The 12595-nt window shown below is 38.6% G+C and overlaps 2 protein-coding genes across 2 annotated transcripts; both read right to left on the minus strand.

Annotated features, from left to right (window-relative positions):
* gfral (GDNF family receptor alpha like) lies at positions 1-4817 on the minus strand. The gene is given in 9 exon segments (XM_085922582.1): positions 1-91; positions 998-1076; positions 1163-1243; positions 1308-1564; positions 1894-2206; positions 2282-2340; positions 2473-2584; positions 2855-2971; positions 4796-4817. Coding segments are annotated over 9 exon segments (1131 nt in total).
* Positions 4818-5598: 781 nt separating this feature from the next.
* Positions 5599-10412, minus strand: hcrtr2 (hypocretin (orexin) receptor 2). Its single transcript, XM_085922447.1, has 7 exons — positions 10063-10412; positions 8218-8396; positions 7731-7974; positions 6788-6903; positions 6477-6697; positions 6252-6373; positions 5599-5793 (listed from the first exon to the last, which is right to left on the minus strand). The coding sequence occupies exons 1-7, from the start codon at positions 10265-10267 to the stop codon at positions 5624-5626; spliced, it is 1257 nt and encodes a 418-aa protein (XP_085778573.1). The 5' UTR covers positions 10268-10412; the 3' UTR covers positions 5599-5623.
* Between the last annotated feature and the right edge of the window lie 2183 nt (positions 10413-12595).

The raw sequence follows: 12595 nt of genomic DNA on the forward strand, positions 1-12595 counted from the left end.
TTATGTAAAATCTTGTGTAGTAGCAATGCCATTACTTTTTTGAAGAGGCTGGAATCTGCTTTTGTCTGGTGTCTCATTTCTTCTCACCATCCTATGACAAAAAGCAAGGTCAATTAAAAATCGTACTTCCTCAGTGGCATTTATGAAATCACCTGCATAAATGACAGCATCTATAAGGGACATGTTCAGTGGTGTCTTTTTTAGATATCAGCCGTCATTGATCCAATTTTTTTGCTTTGATGTGAACATGAACGCAGCACATTTTACAGTAATCAGCACTTTGGCATATGATGAACAATTACTGAAGAAAGAGAAGCTTGACACTCATCTATGCAACTCCCAGTCAAACGCACTTACTCGAGATAGAATGGATAGAAGAGGATAGATCAAAGAAATGAGATCAGACAATTGTCCCAATTTTGTATCATCATAGCAGGAATAAACAGGCTAGGAAGGCTTGAAATAGAAAGAAAATGCCGAATGCTCTTCTTCAAGACTGTATTTTGTGACACTTTACATTATTTCAAGCTTGAAAGATCTGAACATTTTACATATCGTCACTTCAACCAAGTACTTGTATCCATGACGTAGTTCCTGACTTCCATGCTGGAACAAATAGTGAGTGAATGCATGAGAACGCTGTAGTGCCTTTGAATTATGAGCGTTGGAATCTTGGGGAAAATGGCAAAAACATTTTTAAAAAAAATTGAGGAATAATGTATTTATTTACTCTAAATTTCATGAGATTTCTTGTACTTTTAAAACACATTTTGCCACATACCGTCAACTGAAAATGTTATTAGATGTGCGGAGGACACAGCTGTTAAGGCTCTTAAAGCTTGTGCATTCATAAATGTTTGATGATGACAATAATTTGAATTTGGAACAAATTAATGCACTTTACATTATTTGATATCGGGATATTATTTGGAACTGTGGAAGTAAGCCAATTGATTGTTTTGAGTTCTATTTGCTTGCCGGTAATTCATGGACTCACCGTCTTTTAAGAAAAACAGCCACAGTCACCACAAGAATTCCCACCAGCAGTGTAGCTACACAGCCATAGAGTAGATAACCTGATGAGACGCATAAGACATGCAGCAATTAAATGCAGAACAAAAACTTAGAGTACATGAGTGGGGTGTTAAATGCTTGCATTTACCAGATAACCCGCTCTGACCTTCATCAAATTCACTGATTGGTGGAGGAGTAGAGGGACCATTATCCCTCATCCAGTGGGTGTCTTAAAATAGATATAAGCACTCTTGTAAGATAGCCCACATACAATAAGTACATCCTTTACTTACTGAAGTGTGATCTATTGTGGAGCACATCATGAATCATGCTACATGTGTAGAGATCGGCACCATGTACTTGTTCGCACGTGCACGGATGGTGCAGTGTCGTGCCCAGCGTGGCCACAAAGGCTTTTCTGCAATCCAACTCTCCTCCAAGAATGAGCTCTGGATTCATGAGGTGCAAACATTCACTTTGAAGAGTGACCTCACTGCAAGGTAATTCCTCGGAGGTCCAGCATTTGTTTTGAAAACCTGTTAGCAATTCTCTGTAAGACAAACATAAGCATGCACAACCTTCAAAATCGAGATTTGTAAACCATACCAACATAGAATAAACCACACAGTTATGCAATTGTAGAATTTTACAAGTGCACTTTGGATTTTAAAATGACACCACAGCCGTAAAGGTCAACCACAATTATTCCCTCCCTCATACAAAATAATGAAACATAAATGAAACAAAATCTACAAAAAAAACCAAAGTCAATAACACATATGAAGCAACAGCAAAAGGAGTGGACATTAACTATTTGTTGTACATTTAAACAAAAGCATTTATGATGTGGTATAACAAAAAATATTCACATCTGTATACCTGCAATGCTGCTCCTCCAAACAGTGTCTCACAGCCTCCTGACAGATCCAAAGTTGGTCCCCACAAGTGTTGCCATGTATTGCACCTTTCATTTGTAGGCAGCTTGCATCTGACGGATCACACTCGCACATAACCAGCCTCTCCGCTAAGTCATACGGCACACTACTGTAGAAATGTCGCATTTCTTGGCCACAGCTGTCATGGTCACACTGAGCCTCCATGCAAGTCTTTAGGACAGGTGCCAAAAGGTTGTTGCACATGGAGTCGCTCAAGCAAAATCTGATTTGGTGCGTGCATGATCGAGCAGCATCCTCTACAAAAAAGAAAGACACATCATTTCTTTAACTAACGTGAATGCCACATAAACACAACATAAAAACACAACTACCAAATTATCTGAAACTGATAGACTGCCAGTCAGCCGGTGTGCTTCTCTTGTGTGGAGCAAATAACAATGAGAGTGATTAGTTCCATCCAATTTTATGAAAGCCTGTTATTCCGGGAGCTAATTTGTGCCACAAAAGCCTTTGTGATCCCCTTTGGTAAACAGCAATAGTGTCCGTGGCGAATACTGCACCTGGCTTTGACTTGCATTGTGCCAGCAGGTCTTCCTTCCAAGAGCACACACACCCTTGCAGCTCAGCAAATTTGTCAAATACAGCTTGGGTTGTCAAGTTACACATCTCTGACTCTTTTATTTGGCAACCTTAAAAACAGGTAGAGCAGATATATGGAAAAACATTTTTTTCTTGTGTGTACAACAGGTTTTTATGTGCCCACTACTCTTGAATACATAACAGGGAGGGATTGAGGTCACAGCATAATGTCTATCTAGTATTGAGTTATACAGACTTTGCTCTAGGCTACAGCCCAAGCCATTCAAGCCAAGAGGTAATTTAATGAAAGAGCCAAATGTTTTGAGGTTACGGAGAAAATGCAGCTATTGAAAAGCGTACATTACCCTCACACAGGCTGATGAAAAGCATCTTCTGATTTTGATTTAAAAGTGAAATGCATGTCGCACAGTCCGAGTGTGTAGTGATGCTGGCAAGGATGCAAACATGAGGAATGAGAAGTCCTAAAACGCAAAAGAAAAAGAAAAATTCTCAGTGGCAAAATTATTCATACACTGGCTAAACTCTGAGTGACGATGATATTATTATTTTGAGTGATGTGCATGTGCGTATTGGAACATGGACAGCTTTTTGACAAAATCAGTTTAATATTCATATTACTATGCAACCAGCTGTTACTGTCTTTGAGTGCATTTTTGGCATTTCCGACTCTCTAGGTCAAATTTTAAATGGTGACATTCTCAATACTTTTTTTTTTAAGATTGACTTATAAAAGTGTCATAGAACCATAAATAAAGCTACAGTGATAAACCCCTCAACTATTAACAATAAGTAAGCTTTGGCATGTTATCATGAATAAAAAAATTTTTAAAACAAAATCCTAAAAAATTACTTATGGCACGTCTCATAAGGCTCACGTCTTTCATCTTGCTTCAATCGTTCCCAGAGGGAAAATACCAATGACAAACCAAATTTACGTTGAACAGAGTTTCTGAGCATATGAATCACTTTGGGCTTGCCAAAATCATGACAAATTATTAAAAGTACAACCTCTTAAACCTTTCAACATCATCCTATTGCAATAATCAATAGCTGCTCCCATGTTAAAGATGAATGAGTGAGACTCACCAAAAAAGAGAGCAGCATGCACATGTTTTCTCTGCATGGTGGCTGACAAATACAGCACTACTTTAAGCTGCTGTTGCTGCCTTTTTTCTGAAAGCTGGGATACACGCCCACATTGAGTACAAATGCATTTACAGAGCGCCTGCACCTTACACAATATAAATAAAAAATATATAGTCATCCCTTCCGGGCCTTCCCCCTCAAATCCATGATAGGGCAAGTAGCATACATCAAATTAACACCCCAAGGCTAATTATGTAATTATTCATTTATTCAAGGTCTCATTTTGGTCTCACATAGAGCATGACTATATGAGAATATTTTAAATGCCCCGTTTCACAGAAAATCTGTTGCACCACGCAGCTGAATAGCACAGGTTTAAAAAAAAAAAAAAAAGATTGAAAGTCAAAAAACAAGAAAGAAAAACATATAAAGGTATGCTCTTGTAGGTCAAGCATTACTTATGGTTGCTCTGAAGAACTGGGTCAGATATAAGTCAGATCAAAAGGAATGCATTTATTCAGCCACTTTTCAAGTCAAAAATAAATAAATAACATGTTCACCAAAGGATACATACATTTTGATGCAACAACATTTTTACATATACGTACACCATGTGCATTAGAATACATCCTGTAAAGAAAAAAAAAATATTCTGTGACTAACATTAGGTTGATATGAGATCAGTTTTTCTAGATATCTGTTCCATCTCATATCTATGGAAGCCCATTCCGAAGAGTAAAAAAAAAAAAATTATGATTCCACCAGCATTGTCGAATTCCGTACATATCTGAGCTAGAAGAGAAAGTGTGTGACAACGAAAAGTTGACACCACCAAAACGTATCATGTTTGTTAAAGAACACTTCCTTCCATGAGCTTTAGAACATTTACTTCTTGCGTGCATCACAAATGACATCCTTCAAAGTCACTTTTCACTGTTTCATGAGAGGAAGTTTTTATAGTGTGATGATTTGAAACCAAAACTTTTTCTCCTCTGAGAAAAGCAGGAGCTTAAATAACAAGATTAATCCACTGCTGAATTAGGAGACCAAAAAAAAAAAAAAAAGGCCCCGGTGGATTTAAAAACATGTTTGGTGAAATGTGCTTTGAAATATGCTGTGATAGATGAAGAAGAAGTCCTTACAATCTTCTCTTCCAGAATTTATTTTGTACCTAACATCAATCTTCTGTATGAATGTACCACTTGCCAGGCCCATCGTCATCTTTTCATAGATAAGATTTTTTGGGAGGGCGGCGGTTAAATAAAAAAAAATAAAAAATTGGTTTCATAGAACTGTACAGACATTTGGCAATTCCTAATTGTAAGCAAGACAAGTGTTCACTAAGTAAGACAACGGCAGAAGCTAGTTTACATAAAGTGCAAAGCAGTAGAAATCATCTCTTTTTTTGGTACCATTAACAACGATGACATCATAATAAATTAGCAACAGAGTCAACAAGCTTGTTGATGTAGAATCTACAGAAATTCCTTTAAACACCTCGTGTAAGAATATCAAACTAAAGACTGAAAAAAATAATAAAACATTCACCTTAACAAAGCTTCGACTTAATTCATAGCATGAGCAAGTATGTCCATTTTATTTTCAGTTTATTTTCAATACACAAACAAAAGAATCGGCAAGCAAGGTTCCAAATTGAAATCCAAGATTAGATTTTAAAGATCATTTGTCCATACTAATGTAAATGTCCAATTATAATTTGAAATTGCAGTCCACCAAAGATGTTTGAGGCAACTCACATGAATCCATAAAGGGCTACTAATCAGCAATTTGGTTCAAGGACTATCACTTTAATTACGTATGTCAAAGAAAGATCCCTATCGATTTAAAATAAAAAACTATTCTATATGAATGAATTTCATCGAGGTAGATGCGTCTGATGTGTTTTGTCTGTTTCTCATCACTTAACGTTTTTTTCGAATCTCATTTTATGTAATCCGTAAAGTGAGTGTGTAATAAAATAGAGGGCAATATGTGTCCCCAATAGAGCCCAAAACCTGCTGATGATCTTACACTGTTTGTTCTGATATGTGTGACACATTGTCCATGTTATGAATGTGAGTGGAAAGCGACTTTCGACTGTCGGTGCTCATTCGGGTGCTTATTCTCTTCGGTCTCTCTTGGCCTTGACCGTGACAATGGCAAGAAAAGGCTGCTTTGAACTCCTCACGGAACTTCCCTAAGAAAGACCATGAGACATGAGAGGCACTTTAAACATGATATTTTGGAACACACTATTTGTTCCATCAATTATTCTTGATGGCTTTATGGCAAACTCACTTGACATTAAAATTAATGGTGATGAGCATAAAAAATCAGTTTAAAGACATAAAAACTGAATATTAATTTCCAAGAAAAAATTGAGAATGAGACCATCATTCCTATTTCTAGTCACCATCTTGGGTATGTTTTACATGTGAAATTAAAATGGATACATTTTAAAACAGTTCATATGAAAGCAATACAAGTAAAATTAAATCATCAATATTTTACTACTCATACTTTTGGTTTGTTGGTGTGATTTATTTTTTAATGTAAAATGGATGCTTTGGCTCAATTAGGGTTGAAAAACACTGCACTAGAGGGCAGCAGGGAGCTGGTGCTCAAGCGGTCCACGAGGCGTGTGAACAAACTCACCGCTGAGGAAATTGTAGATGATGGGATTGAGTGCACTATTGGCATATATGAGCCAGTGTGAGAAAGTAAACCAAGCATACACTGTCTCTCGGTCACTCGTGTTCTTGAAGGTCCCAAAGACTCTGCAGGTATCAATAGGAATAAAAGAATGAGTCATTTTTACTTATTTTGAGTCACCAAGATGAGCTTGTGTTGATATATATTCTCAACAGAAATGGCTGATACCTTTTCATCACATTGAGTACGCTGATTGGCAGGTAGCACAGGGCAAACACAAAGAGCACCACTATGAGCATACGGGCCGTCTTGCGCCGTGCCCGGATCTGTTTGATCTCAGCACAAACGGTACTAGTCCTGACCCGCACGGACTCTCCGGGCCCTGCAGCTGCCGCTGAGCACTGCATGGTCTTCCACTTCCTCTGCAGCATTGACGTGCTGCCAGGAATCTGTCAAACACAGATACAGTAAGCGTAGAGTATATTAGATGGCTCAGAAAAGTGTGGCAGAAGCACGTTTGGGGAGCGAAATCCAATCACCTGTTGACACCACAACTTGTGACAGATCTGGATGTAGGCCAGCACCATGAGACACAATGGTGCAAAGTATGTGACAATGAAGAAACAGCTATGATACACCTTAGGGTAGATCTCAGCTGAAAGAAGCAGAGAAAAAAAGCACATCACTAACTTGACTTTGAGAAATTGGTAAGACGATGCGTTGCACATGAAAGAAATCCAAACCAGATTGAATTTTCAATTAAAAAACAATTTATAGCAAATGTGTACAAACACATCATCTTTGCTGTGGATTTGTGAATTGTTAAAACTCTCTGAAAGATAATCTGGCAACATCTACATGTTTGAGCCATAAAAATAGCCTTCAGTGGCTGCAATATATCCCACAGGGATGCTGGATTTTTCACGTCGTGACGAGAGACGCGAGACAGCAACTATGTCACCAGCTCGCAGATTTCACAGTTGTTAAGAGCACCTTTGTTGATTTCGCTGGCCCACCCTTCTCCTCTCCAGTGTCGCACGTCTTCCTCCCACATAGTAACACTTGCAATGATTCTTGTCTTTCGGGTGTCGGGAGTGTAATGAATCACTGTAACGGTAGATCAATAGCTAAACAATATCTCTTGATGGCGCTGAGTCTGAGAAACTGTTCTGGTCATTTTTAAACCTTCATTAATCTTCAAATAACTTTCACTTGTACTTTGACACCTGCTACATCAGTGAGCTGCTTTCACGTAAAAAGATTTGGACAGTATTCCTTCAGAGTTGTGGTTGACCGTATTTGTTTGTGCACCTGACAGAAACATTTAAATTAAGATTATAATGTATAATTATCTTGATTTAAGATCTGGATTTGACTCTGACCTTCCAGTGTGGAGTTTATTGTATTCTCTTAATTTTTTTTTATTGATGTCAACTATAACCCCAAAAAAAGTAAAGATGGATAGATTGGTCCGTCACACACCTTCCCAGTGTTCATCGCACACGGTGAACAAACTAGTTTTGTTTTGGAGAGCCGGCACCAGACTGCTGCTCTCCATCACGATGGATTGAGGAATCATGATGATGCATGACACCATCCAGATGATAACAATGCTCTTGCAAGCTCTCTTGGCTGTGCTTTTGAACATCAGTGGGTGGCAGATGGCGTACCAGCGGTCTTGCGCAATGCAGCTCAGCGTCAGGACTGACACCGAGATGGAGATAGTCTAAAAAGTAAGCCAGGGAACATCGGACAAGTCAAACACAAAAACAATTCATAATCTCAAACTAAGATAATGTTGTGGTTGGATTTCGTCATATGAACAGCTAACAGAGATTTAAGATCAATTTTGAGTCTTGATGATTGTTATCATTATGATCATTGGTGACCCGAAGCCAATTCCTGCTGCCAACAATGCATCTTGAGTATAGTTTTAGAGATCATCCGCCTTCATTAGTTGGTCTCTTACCTGCAGATAGGGCACAACTTTGCAAAGCGTTTGTCCCAAGAACCATGTCTCCGTGATGTCAACTACTAGACTTGCAGGAAGGCAGATGATGGTCACCAAGACATCAGCGAATGAGAGGTTCACTATGAAATAGTTGGTCACAGTACGCATGTGGCGGTTTTTCCAAACTGCAAAACAAACTGAAAGAAAGAAAATGCCCAATTGGAGCAATCTCCAAGACAGCCTATCGCATTAGAAAATGTTATTTCTGAAGGACATCATTTTTTTTTTATTTGTTTTAACTGGTTAATATTGAACTGCTTGGATGACAATTAGAATGTGAATTAAAGTATTGTCCCGGCGGTTAGTCAAAAATGTTACAGACAGTTTGAACTCTGTCACAAATGATTCCAAATATAATTGCTCTCATTGGTAAAGGTTATTTGGAAAGTCAATGATCGTTTTCAAACTTTCAGTCCAAGTCTGCTGGATGTCTGTTTTGTGTAGTCTGAGCAATCACAAAGCAGATAAAATCCATTTTTTGAAAAACCGATTAGAACCACATTCTGAAGGAAGTTTCATATTGCATTTGGACAGGATGCATCTCAGTCTGACCAGCTCCATACACACTAATCCATTATGACTGACGTCAGTCCACCCGATGCACCAGAACTGAGAGCACCAATCAAAAATGAAGCACACCAATTAAATTGAAAACATCAATCCCTGGACGTCTCAGATTTTCTCCGCCTCGACTTGGCATTGACATTGCCAAAGTACTTCGGAGAGAAACCTTCATGTTTTTTCTTATTGTTGCCACTTTTGCAATTTTATGACGTCAAATACTACATGTGCTAAATGACACATCATCGTTGTTACAACAACCTATCAGATGGGTCCTTATTGTGGCCCAGTCTGAACAGGACCAGATTCTATTTGGGCACTTGCTAAAAATAGTGTAGACAGTCAGCTCTAAAAATCTAAATTGGAAGAATTTGATTGGAATCAATTACACCTTCAGTCTGAATGCAGCCAATGTGTTACCACTGTACAGTATGTGGATTTGTAATCCATCTGACTCATTCCTCGTATGGAATCACGACTCTGAATGGGAGACTATATTTTCTGGAGAATAACAAAAGAAGAAAACGGGGGATGAAGTCAGCAATGAAAAAGAGTAAGGTAAGAAAAGAAAGCTTTTGGGAACTATTGTGACACTGTGGCACAACACAATGCACATTCCAAGAACTTAATGAACTGCCACTTCTGTGTCCCTTATAGATCTTATAATGTGTCATGCAGAGAGAGAGAGACTGCCCAGGAGACAAACTGCTAATGAAAATCAAAGTGGTGGTGTATGAAGAGGTGAACTCGAAAAACCTACCGTATGGTCTCTCTTGATGAATGACACCTCAACCTTAACAGGGGTGTTTTATTGATGCAGCCTTGATGACAACAAAGGTTTGAATATGAATGAGTAAAAAGGCAGGAAAAGAAATAGAAACTGTTTCAACCCACAGGTAATGTTCATGTATACCACTCACCACTCACTAACAACAGCATAGATACGTCCACACAGGTTAATGAAATGCAATTGTGAAAAATTCAGTTCATGCATAATGTATACATATCAATGTGATCAAAAACTAAGCATTCAAATTTGTGCTGCAGCATTCTTGGATACACATTTTTTAAATCAATGCTTTTTTTCTTTTAGTTTTTCTTGACTTCTCAATCCAGTGTCCTAAATCAGTATTGAACCTTCACCCTGTTGCACCTGTCCACTTCAGTAAAATATTCATTTGCAAACACATTACTCTCTCAAATTGGTCAAATTCGAAAAGAGAAAGAAAAGAGAAAACTCACCGAGCGAGTTGCCGATGAGTGACACGAAGAACACAAAGATGTAAGCCACAATTAGAACCCACTCGTAATGCTTGGGGTGCAAATACTCCGTCCAGATGTAGCGTACAAGTTCATCATCATCCACAGTGGAGTGTGACTCGGTGCTGTTAACCCCATGTGCAGAAAAACACCCCTCACACGTTAAGTCCCCGGTGGCCCCTGACATGATAATAAGTGTGTTTCTGTATGATAATCCTGCTTTTTCTTCTGGTTGCTTGGGTTGCGTCCGCCGTCTAATCGGATATTGACAGTCTGAGTGGATGCTGCCAGTGCAGACTGCCAACAGGTACTGCTGAGCTCACTAAGTGAGAGTCAAGCTGAAATGCTCATCTCTCTCTCTCTCTCTCTCTCTCTCTCTCTCTCTCTCTCTCTCTCTCTCTCTCTCTCTCTCTCTCTCTCTCTCTCTCCCTCTCTCCCTCTCTCTCTCCCTCTCCCTCTCTCCCTCTCCCTCTCCCTCTCCCTCTCCCTCTCTCCCTCTCTCTCTCTCTCTCCTCTCTCTCTCTCTCTCTCTCTCTCTCTCTCTCTCTCTCTCTCTCTCTCTCGTGCCTGGGGGCCACAAGTGTGCCCCTGCAATACGCACCTGATAAGCCAGTGTCCACCGGACTTAATCACTGACTCACCGACACCATGGGGAATACACAGTGATGCAATGAGACAGTGAAGTGAAGTGTGGTGAGGTTTGTGAGTGGCGAGGCACTGACTCCTCTGGAGTCAGGTAGAAAACTTTGAAGCCATAATCGAAGATTTGCCTATTTCAATTTGAACATAAACATTCACTGTAAAGCATTTCTTTATTAAATGATTGGCACAGAGATGCCAGGAATGTATTGTTATTTTACAATCAACCTAGTGTAGTATATTTTAGCAGTATACTATCCTATTTTGGATTAAAGTAGGTCTGTCTGTTCCAGGTGAAAATGAGAAGCCGGTGAAAGAAGTGGACCTTGGTGTCTAGACTGTCATGTACTCGCTAAAACAGTGCACCTGCGATTCCCATGGTTATTTTAAATGCAATGGGATTCACAAAGAAGTGGAATATAGATTTTCCTGTCAAGTGTTAGCTGTTAATTTACTTGTGCGGTGAATATTTAAAAGTATTTTACATTTAAAATATATATACAGTAAGATACTGTTCAATTATTAATGATGTTGGAGTACAGGATGCTCTGGCTCTCCTACCTGACCTGACTGCATATCCCTGATGAAGTATGATTTTCATTTCTATGGTGACCACTCTGGTTATTTGTATTATGTCATAAAGATTCATTAACATGTTAAAGATGTGCTGGCTTAAAATAAGGAGAGCACTCTACACATTGCAAAGATTGCAGAATACTGTTGAATGTGCATATGTACTGTCAAACAAGATGCAAACATTATGTTGCATCTTGGGGGTTTGGCCCATATAGATTTTCAACTGTGGCAAAAATGTCTTCTGCTATTCTGGTAAAGCTCTGCAATGAAAAGATCAACACAATAAAGCTGTGCACACAGTTTATTGTCTTTGATTTTTTTGTTTTTGTTTTTGATTGATTGTTCATTTAGGTAAATATTACAGTTTAATAGTGTGCACAAGTGACACCTCATCTTTTCAAAGTGATTGGGGAGCAATTTGTTTTTGTTTTGTTCTTTTCAGTTTTCAAACTTCAGGGCGATCCATGCTAAGTAATGTAAAATTTAATGTGAAACTGTTTGTTTCTAAATCATTTTGGTGACAGTATGCTATTCATCTGAGGACTAGTTATTGCTGACAAGTCTACATACTTCCAAGTGCACCAAATATATAGACCTACGTGTATGTTTTAATCATTCAAATCATGAGCAGAAAGATAGCGAGATTGAAAGGAGCAGAGTTGCTTCTGAATGTGAGACGATGCATTGCTTCTTCTATTCCTTCTGTATGCATTTTTTGATATATGTGTAATGTGTATGTGTGTGTGTCTATTTTGGCATTATTTCTTTGACCTTGAGTCAGTTTGATATGGAGGAACCTTCAAAGACAAGTGCATATGCTTATGGTCTTCATGATTCTCTATAATTATGAACACGTTATACGTTTCCTAACCATGGAATATGTTTAGGAAAAACAAACTAAAAGCAAAACAAAGAAAAAAAATGGGAAAAAAAACCTGTCTCAAGCAATGCCATCATTTCATGTTTTGCCTTCACTGTGACATTTTAGGCTCTTTATCACGATGGAATTGCATTTGCCTTACCCCATATTTTGCAAAAAGGTCTGCCTTGCAATTTTGATAACAATCATCGCCAGACATCTGGCATATACGTTATCATTAGGTTTGATTTAACAACCAATATGTTCTTTCTCCCTCAGAAATCTGCAGAAGAACAAGCAATCTGTCGTCTAGGCTAATTCCGTTGGAGAATTGTGTGTAGAATAATGTTTGATGTGTGACTCATTTAGTTCAGGTTCTAGAGGGAAACTTAAATGCTGGAGGGAGCCACAATTTTCCATCAGTACTACTGGTGCCCCACA

Source organism: Syngnathus leptorhynchus, chromosome 10 (assembly GCF_054491065.1).
Source record: "Syngnathus leptorhynchus isolate UIUO chromosome 10, UIUO_Slep, whole genome shotgun sequence".
NCBI lineage: Eukaryota > Metazoa > Chordata > Actinopteri > Syngnathiformes > Syngnathidae > Syngnathus > Syngnathus leptorhynchus.

Coding starts and splice junctions, on each gene's coding strand:
- hcrtr2 (XM_085922447.1), bottom strand. CDS start 10,267: ATGTCAGGGGCCACCGGGGACTTAACGTGTGAGGGGTGTTTTTCTGCA. Junction 8,397..10,062: donor ACTCATCGGCAACTCGCTCG/GTGAGTTTTCTC, acceptor TCTTTCTTTCAG/TTTGTTTTGCAGTTTGGAAA. Junction 7,975..8,217: donor AAGTTGTGCCCTATCTGCAG/GTAAGAGACCAA, acceptor CTTACTTTTTAG/ACTATCTCCATCTCGGTGTC.